The 9811-nt window shown below is 37.0% G+C and overlaps 1 protein-coding gene and 1 non-coding gene across 2 annotated transcripts; one reads left to right on the top strand and one right to left on the bottom strand.

Moving 5' to 3' along the window:
• Positions 1-2301: 2301 nt before the first annotated feature.
• On the bottom strand, positions 2302-2408 carry LOC112502683. The gene has a single exon (XR_003067744.1). It is a non-coding gene; the product is annotated as a small nucleolar RNA R71 (small nucleolar RNA).
• A 1312-nt stretch (positions 2409-3720) lies between these two features.
• LOC112502678 lies at positions 3721-4620 on the top strand. Its single transcript, XM_025106662.1, has one exon. The coding sequence runs from the start codon at positions 3721-3723 to the stop codon at positions 4618-4620; it is 900 nt and encodes a 299-aa protein (XP_024962430.1).
• Positions 4621-9811: the final 5191 nt, after the last annotated feature.

Genomic DNA, 9811 nt, shown 5'->3' with positions numbered 1-9811 from the left:
TTCAGCGAAACGAAAACATAAAGAGGGATTAGTGGAACCAAAAATAATATCATCGACATAAATTCGGACGAGAATGATGTGACCTTTAATTTTCCTAAGAAATAAGGTCTGGTCAATCTTTCCACGAGAGAATTTCTCAGAGATGAGTGATAAGTATCAATTTATTTGATACTTTTGCACTTTTTCTTCACTTTATTTACCCGTTTTATTTTCCCAAATTCCATAAATTGAGTCTTTTCGTTTTGTTCCAAGGGCATTTTTGAGATTAGTACGGGAATCTTTTGGGGTCACTTCTTCCCTTTTTGAGAGCCCATCTCCTGCAACTTTTGAGATCTCAAATGACTAATTTAAGATCTGATTTTTGGCATCTTCTAGGTGGTTTTAACTATGCCCATGGTTTTGTAGAAAAAAGATGGGTAAAAGTCCTTGTCCATTGGATATTACCCTCCCTTCCTCCACTATATAAAGGAGGGGAGGCTTAGCTTTAGAAGTAGGCATTTGGAGATGAAAACAATCCTAGTAAACATTTGATATAGTTTGATTCTCTTAGTTTAAAGTTATATTTGCAAATAATTCTCTTTTCTTCTTTATAATTCCTTTTTACGTATATTTCCTTTGTCATCTTTTCTTCTTTTAAGTTCTCCTTATTATGCTTTATAATTTATGCAATTAATATTAGTAGTTAAAATAGTTTAAGTGTCTTTTACGATTCATCGTTACATTTATTTCTTCCACTTTCTCTTCTTCTCTTAAGTTTTACTTATTACGCTTTATTATTATTCTTGCACTTACATTTTCTAGTATCGTTAGTTGTTTTTATAATTACGTCTAGAATTTATTTCTTTCTTATGCATTATTATTTACGCAATTAATTTTTCAAGCATGTTAGGCTAAAAATATAGCTTGGGTGTTGGGTGAAGTTAAGATAAAGACCGGTCCCGTTTGTAGATATATAAATTATAAGTCTTTACAACTACGTCATTCAAGTTTTTATTGTCAAAACATCATCCATGGACAAGTTGATCACTTGTTTAAGAGTGTTAAAGTGTGTTGGATTTAGAGATAAAACAACAAGCACACGTCAACTTGAATGATATGGAAGTAGGCTCGAGAGAGTTACTTAGAATCGAGGAGACTCGTTTTCGCTCCATTTAGCTTATAAAAGGAATAGTTTGAGCCAATGTCGGGATTCCAGTCTTACATAGAGATATGAGGGTTGGATCTATGACTGTGTGTCATTCTACATCTCAAGAGAGTACCTTAAAGAGGCTATTGGTTGTAAAGATAAGTGATTTATAAAGCATGCTATAGAACCATGTTGTAGCATCCTGTCTACTTTTAGATCGGCGTAACATCTTAACGAATCCCTACACCCTAAGCTCTCTTTTAAAACTTGTTCACATCAGTAGTGTTTAATCAACTCACCAAAAATATTTCCTCGAATTCACCATCTGAAATCATATCTTTATTTATACTATTAAAACGAACTTTTATTCCTTTTTCCCCGTGGACGATACTTGGTATTTTTACCACTTTATTACTTGTAAAAGACGATAGTGGGTTGATAAGTGTATACTTGCACTAGTCTTCATTTATTAGCAGTCTGAGAGATTTATATTCTATATAGATCGCGTAACAAGTTTTTGGCGCCGCTGCCGGGGAGTAGGCAAAAGTTTTTTTTTAGTAAATCTAAAGACTTGATTTTTCTACCATCTTTTTACTTGATTTTGGGTGTGGTGTATGCCAAGGCTACCGCACGGGGAGATTTTTGAATTGGATCCGGATATCGAGCGAACTTTCAGACAAAGACGAAGAGTACAAAGAGTTTTATTATCTACTCTAACCTCTTCCAATATGATTGATAATCCACTTCCACCAACTCCCCCACCATTGAATGATGCTGAAAAAATAATCAGACTGACAAACTCAAAAGACGGAGGAATTATGGACTATGCCATTCCTGTTTTTGATAAGTTAAATTCAGGAATAATTAAACCAAAAATGGAAGCCCTCCACTTCAAGTTAAAACTAGTGATGTTTAATATGTTGCAAACCAACGGTTAGTTCAGTGGTTTGCCATCCGAAGATCCACACTCACACTTAAAATCATTCATGGAAATAACAGACACTTTCCTTATCTCGGGAGTATCTAACGATGCTCTAAGACTCACATTGCTTTCTTTTTCTTTAAGGGATAGGGCAAAGTCTTGGTTTAATTTCTTGCAACCAGGATCTGTGGACTCTTGGAATAGCGTGGCAGAAAAGTTTTTAAAAAAATATTTTCCTTCAACTCGGAATGCTAAGTCCAGAAATGAAATTTGTCTTTTTAAACAAATGGACGATTAGGCAGTTCCCGATGCTTGGGAAAGGTACAAGGAGCTATTAAGAAAATGCCCTCACCATGGCATTCCATACTGTATACAGCTCGAGACATTTTACAATGGGTTAAATCTCACTGCAAAACAAATGCTCGATGCTACATCAGGTGGAGCTTTCACGGCTAGTACCTATAATGATGGATATGACATCCTTGAAAAGATTTCTAATAACAATGGACATTGGGCCGACCCACATGCACTAGTACCACGCAAAACAGCGGGAGTTCATGACGTAGATGCTTTTACAACATTAACGGCTCAGATGACTGCAATGACCAATTTGATTAAAAATTTAACAAATGGTCAAGCAGCACAAACCATAGCCACCGCGCATGCTCCAACTATTGAGTCAATACAATGTGTGTATTGTGGTGGAGGACATCCCTTTGAACATTGTCCATCCAACTCCGAATCAGTCAATTATGTTGGGAATCAAAATAGATCAGGACCATTTTCTCAAACGTACAATCCTGGGTGGAGACAACACCCAAATTTTTCATGGCACAGTCCTGCTCTAAACCCACCAATGAACAAACCCCAAGGGACTTCACAATTCCAACCACATCAGTCTCAACAACATCATCAGAGTCAAGCCCCAACCCATCACCAGATTACCTTTCATCAATAAACAAATCATTCATCTTTCCAAAACAAGTCTAACCAACAAGCCAAATCTTCTACTTCTTTGGAAGCAACTCTGAAAGGATTCATAAACCAAACCAAYGCAGCCATGAACCATCAGAACACTGCCATAAGATCTCTAGAAACACAGATTAGTCAACTTGCACTAGAGGTAAGAAATAGACCTGCAGGTACTCTTCCTAGTGATACAGAGATCCCAAAGTCCATCATGAAAGAACATGTGAAGGTAGTGACTTTAAGGAGTGGAAAGAACCTTGTAGAGAGTGAACCTATGAAAAAGATTGTTGAACCCCAGGACCAAGTTGAGATGGATTTCACAACATCTAGTTCAGATATTGTCACACCCACCTTAAAAGATAAGGGAAAATCAATAGAGATAGGACCACTTCCTGAGAAAGCAGACTTTCCCTTGTTATTTCCAAATGAAGGCAAAAAGAAGGTATCATTTCAGGATGATATTGGAACTTCTTCTTCTAAAAGTAACAAGAAAGCGGAGTCACCAGTCCCTCATAGTGAACCTATCATCATCCAGGCACCCCCTAGTCAGTCCTCCAAGAAAYCAGTCATAGCTCCTGTTCCTCCTTATATACCTTTTCCACAAAGGTTGAGGAATTAGAAAGAGGAGTTGTAGTTCAAGAAGTTCCTTGATGTGTTCAAATAGCTACATATCAACATCCCGTTGGTTGAAACTATTGAACAAATGCCAAGTTATGCAAAATTCTTCAAGCACATTTTGAGCGAGAAAAAGAAGCTGAACGAATTTGAGACTGTGGCCCTAACTGAAGGTTGTAGTGCCCTCCTTTCCAACAAAATTCCCCCTAAACTCAAAGATCCCGGGAGTTTCACAATTCCCTGTTCAATATGTGGGAAGGAAATTGGAAAGGCTTTGTGTGATTTAGGTGCCGGCATTAACCTCATGCCCTTGTCAGTGTTCAATACCTTAGGCATAGGTGAAGCTAGACCAACCACAATTACCCTTCAGTTAGCAGATAAATCCATAGCTCACCCAAAAGGAAAAATTGAGGATGTATTAGTCCAAGTAGATAAATTCATTTTTCCTACTGACTTCATCATTCTTGATTTTGAAGCTGATAAAGAAACACCAATCATCTTAGGAAGACCATTCTTAGCMACTGGTAGGACTTTGATTGATGTTCAGAAGGGAGAATTGACTATGAGAGTGAATGATCAGGATGTCACCTTTAATGTTTTCAAATCCATGAAATACCCGGATGAAAAAGATGAGTGTTCTAACTTGAGTTTCATTGAATCCTTGTGCCACAAAGAAGGAGTTAAATCTATGTTAGACTTAAGGAAGACTGAAGTTGTTGAAGAGATAGAACATGGAGAGGAAAGTGAGATAACCCTATTGCAAGATACCCTTGTTTTTGAGGTATTAGAGAGTGAGAGTAAAAAGACCCATGCCACATCTATTGAGTCACCACCAGACTTAGAGTTGAAGTTACTTCCCTCACACCTGAAGTATGCATTCCTAGGAAAAGAAGGGAGATTATCTGTCATTATCTCATCCACCCTAGAAACACATCAAGAAGAGCAGTTGGTAGACTTGTTAAAACTACACACCAAGGCTATTGGATGAACCATCTCTGACCTAAAGGGTATCAGTCCTTCAATATGTCAGCATAAAATCATTTTAGAAGATAAGAGTTTCACTTCCATTGAACCTCAAAGAATATTAAACCCAATCATGAAAGAGGTTGTGAAAAAAGAGATTTTAAAATGGTTGGATGCTGACATAATCTATCCAATTGCAAGTAGCTCATGGGTAAGTCTTGTACAGTATGTCCCTAAAAAGGGAGGTGTCACTGTCATCTCAAATGAGAAAGATGAGCTCATTCCTACAAGAGTCGTGTCTGGTTGGAGAATTTGTATGGACTACCGTAGACTGAATAAGGCAACTCAAAAGGATCATTTTCCTTTGCCTTTCATAGATCAGATGTTAGACAGACTAGCTGGAAAGGAGTACTATTGTTTTCTAGACGGATACTCAGGTTACAATCAGATTGCAATAGCCCCGGAAGACCAAGAAAATACCATTTTTACATGTCCTTATGGTACCTTTGCCTTCAGAAGAATGCCATTTGGTCTATGTAATGCTCCCGCCACTTTTCGAAGATGTATGATGTCCATCTTTTCGGACATTCTTGAAACTTCCATGGAAATTTTTATGGATGATTTTTCTGTATATGGTACATCATAGGATCAATGTTTGAAAAATCTTGAAAAAAGTCTTGAAAGGTGTGAAACACCTGATTTGGTTTTAAATTGGAAAAAGTGTCACTTTATGGTCACAGAAGGTATTGTTCTTGGTCATCTGATTTCAAAAAGGGGAGTTAAGGTTGATAAGGCAAAACTTGAAGTGATTGAAAAATTGCCTGAACCAACCATTGTAAAGGGTATACGAAGTTTTCTTGGACACGCTGGTTTTTACAGAAGATTTATCAAAGATTTTTCAAAAATTTCAAAACCTTTGTGTTCATTACTTCAACATGACCAAAAGTTTGATTTTAGTRAGKAATGTAGAAATGMATTTCAYACTTTRAAAAAGGATYTGGTTACTGCACCCGTGATTGCTACTCCAGATTGGAGTAAACCCTTTGAAATTATGTGCGATGCAAGTGATTGGGCTGTGGGAGCCGTTTTAGGACAAATTAAAGAAAAGATTTTCCATTCCATCTATTATGCAAGCAAAACTTTGAACGACGCTCAATTGAACTATACAACAACAGAAAAAGAATTATTGGCTGTGGTGTTTGCCTTTGAAAGATTTAGATCATATTTGATGGGAACAAAAATCATTGTACATACTGATCATGCTGCCATCAAATATTTGATTTCAAAAAAAGATGCAAAACCCAGACTGATAAGATGGATTATGTTGTTGCAAGAGTTTGATCTTGAAATAAAAGATAGAAAGGGAGTGGAAAATCAAGTAGCAGATCACCTGTCCAGATTAGAGAAGCAACCTACCGACTTGAAGAACATCATAGAGACTTTCTCGGATGAAAAAATCTTGATGCTAAAGCCATTGGAATCACCATGGTTTGCTGATATAGCCAATTATTTGGTTTGCGGCATTAAACCTTCTGAATACACTTGGCCTAAGCTCAAGAAATTTTTGCATGATGTAAAATTTTACCTGTGGGATGAACCTCTCTTATTTAAAATTGGTGCAGATCAAATCTTGAGAAGATGCATTCCGGAAACAGAGGTAACAAAAATCTTGGAAGATTGTCACAAGGCCCCTTATGGTGGCCATTTTGGCGGACAAAGGACAGCAGCCAAGGTATTAAAGTCTGGTTTCTTTTAGCCAACACTTTTTCAAGATGCTCATAATTTTTCCAAAAGATGTGACGAATGCCAGAGAAGTGGTTCAATTTCCCAAAGAAATGAAATGCCTTTAAATGGAATTTTGGAGGTTGAATTATTTGATGTTCGGGGAATTGATTTCATGGGACCATTTCCTCCATCTAATAATTGCCAATACATTTTAGTCGCCATTGACTACATGTCAAAATGGGTGGAAGCAATAGCATGTGTTTCAAATGATGCAAAAACAATGGTTAAGTTCCTCCACAAACAAATATTCTCAAGGTTTGGTACCCCAAGAGCACTAATTAGTGACGAGGGTACTCATTTTGTGAATCATTTGTTGCACGGAGTTCTTGAAAAATACAACATTAACCACAAAGTTGCTACCGCATATCACCCACAGACTAATGGATTGGCAGAACTTTCAAACCGTGAAATAAAGGGAATATTGGAAAAGGTGGTTAAACCAAATAGAAAAGACTGTGCTTTTAAACTGGACGACGCGTTATGGGCATATAGAACTGCATTTAAAACTCCAATTGGTATGTCTCCATACAATCTCGTTTTCGGAAAAGCATGTCATCTTCCGGTGGAACTTGAGCATATAGCCTACTGGGCAGTCAAGGAATTAAATATGTGCCTAGATGATGCAGGGAATAAAAGAAAAATGCAGTTATGTGAAATGGGAGAGCATAGGAACATGTCCTATGAAAATGCCAAATTGTACAAGGAAAAGACGAAACAGTGGCATGATAGAAGAATTCAACAGCGAGAGTTAAAAGCAGGACAAAAAGCCTTACTGTTCAATTCCAGATTAAAACTGTTCACAGGTAAATTAAAAACTAGGTGGTCAGGACCGTTTCTAATCCACAAGGTTTACCCGTACGTAGCAGTCGATCTGGTGAACCCTAAGGATAACAGTTTGTTCAAGGTAAATGGCCAGAGAATAAAAATTTATCTGGACGAGCCCAAAAATCAAGAATATCTCGTGTGAGTTTTTCAACATAAGATAATATGTGAATATATATCATACTAATATTTATACAGGTACATGTTTGTTAATAAGTATTTATATATAGATATATATATAACTAATATAAATATGTGTATAAAAATATATATGTATATATAAGGATATATATTTAGTTATAATTTTTTTTTGCACCCTAAAATAAAGAAAAGCAAAAAGAAAAAAATTATATATATATATATATATAATATAAAATATATCTAAGTATTTAAGTCCCTTTATATTTGTTTTTGTTTTCCCCCTCTTTTCCCACATAATCGTACACAAGACTGCTCCCCTTCTCCATCAACTGTCTTCTTTTGTACGAGAAGGAGAGATCATCACCCATTTCATCACAAAAACCGGCACCCTTTCTCTATCAACCTGACTGTGTACGAGAAGGAGAGACCATCACCGCCACTGTTCACTTCCAGTCCATCACCATTTCTTTTCCATCACCAGCGACATCCATCATACCTTCCTTCCCTTCCCATCGCCGACACAAACCACCCACCTTCTCCATCCTCCATCACCGCCAGTATTCAGCCATCTCTTTTCATTCCCCTTCTTTTCCCTTTCCATCTCCATCACGAACTGTCGTTCGTTTTATCACCATCATCACATTCGGCTATAAAAGTAAGAAACCATCTTTTTCTTTAACTCAATCAATTAAGAAGGAAGAAAGCATTGCTGTGATTTAGTGACAACAACGGAAGGATGGACAACCGAAATTCTCTTTGTCTATCAAGATTAAGGTATGAAATTGTTTACCCAAAAATCTTGTTTGGTCAAATAGAACTGTGTTTGCTCAATCATATGCTATCTCCATTTGGGTTCTGCTTTCAATTCTGAGTAAAAATAGAAACCCTAGATGAATCGCACATTGAGCTAATATGCAATTTTGGGGTTTGAGAATGTTAACCCTAGTCAAATAAAGGCAGGTATCACTCCTTGCAACCATTTTCAAAATGATAGCTTCTAGGTTTCTCTCACTAATTTTCTTCACTAATGATCATAAATCATTTTCACAGAAATAGGACTATGGTCCTATGCGTTCTTCATGTGAAACACAGTTGGTACTCCCTTGTTCAAACAGAAGACTACGGTCCAACTTTGAACGAACTCATAGCCTCTATTTTGAGTTTGGGAAGAGTACTTGATCATGCAGCTGTATAGGTGGTCACCATGTGGTCTTATAATGGTCAAAAGCCTAAATGGGTCAAACCATCTTGGTTTATGACAGTTTGGACAGGGCACTTGCACAAAACTATCTTGATCATGTGGAGCCTGATAACCACCCTTATGAAAATTTGTAACTACTATAACATGATTTAGGTTCCTAAGTCTTGTTATCAGTATGTGTATCATTGTGTGGTTAATTGCATTTTGTTCCCATCTGCTTAAGAATTCTGGATAGATATAACTTGTTTTGAGTAAGCATGCATTCCACCATAGCCAGCCTTGACTTCATGCACGTTGATCATTGGGAATCGGCATTGCACATCCTACCCACACAAAGCACAAAGGATGATCTTTGTCCATTCGTTGTCCTACCATGTGTGTCTAGGGATACATGTTCTATGCAAACAGCCATTTTGGGTTGTGACCATGCTATACCCAAACACAAAAGTTGCTGATATGAGTAGTATGGATGTTTGGGTCTTGTAGAGTTGGTTCAACTATCCTAAACGGTATGTCTGATTGCCATAATAGGTTTTAGGACCCTAAATCTTGTTCTTGGGGTACATAACCTTGTTGAGTAAAGGGAAAAGTTTTGGTAAAATGATCAATTGATCATGGGTTTTTGAAAACAAGGCTACTTCAAAAAAAAAAATGGATGAACATCATTGTCTGCTGCATAAATGACTGTTTTGATCTTTGTTTGGTTTTCTTGATCTTAGTCTCAAGTCCTTAGTGTCTTGTCCTTCACAACCACTTAGATACAAATTGCCTTTGGTTTGTTCAAAAAGCATGCATAAAGTAGGGTTATTTCTGAATTTTGGTCATGTGTACTTTTCATAAGCCGGTCTTAAGACAGCAGCAAGCAAAGCTCAACTTTGATCTCTGTCCATGTTTGAAATCAGGTAGCTTTGTATTCATACACTTTGCATGATTAGACACATGATTTTAATAGATTTCTAAGCACAAGTTTCCAAATCTTATTCTACTACCTGTGTGTCTTTTTGCATTTGATCCAAGGATCAAACTGTTGGCTGTGCAAACAGCCATTTTTGGGCTATGATTATACCATCCACAAACATCCAATCTACTATATTTTGGCCTATTCTCAAGTTTACATGTGCATACATCTCACATTTTTGGTGTTTGACTCCATAATAGCATGACCAAACAGATGACTGTGCAGATAGCCCTGGTAGTTTGGCACAACAGCTACCATATTTAATTTAAGCCCTTGTGTGTTTATCTTGATCATGCTACCAGATTTGAT

This window comes from Cynara cardunculus, unplaced genomic scaffold, assembly GCF_001531365.2.
Source record: "Cynara cardunculus var. scolymus isolate 2C unplaced genomic scaffold, CcrdV1 Un_Scaffold_1769, whole genome shotgun sequence".
NCBI classification, from domain to species: domain Eukaryota; kingdom Viridiplantae; phylum Streptophyta; class Magnoliopsida; order Asterales; family Asteraceae; genus Cynara; species Cynara cardunculus.
This window is presented reverse-complemented; position numbering and strand designations above follow the sequence as displayed.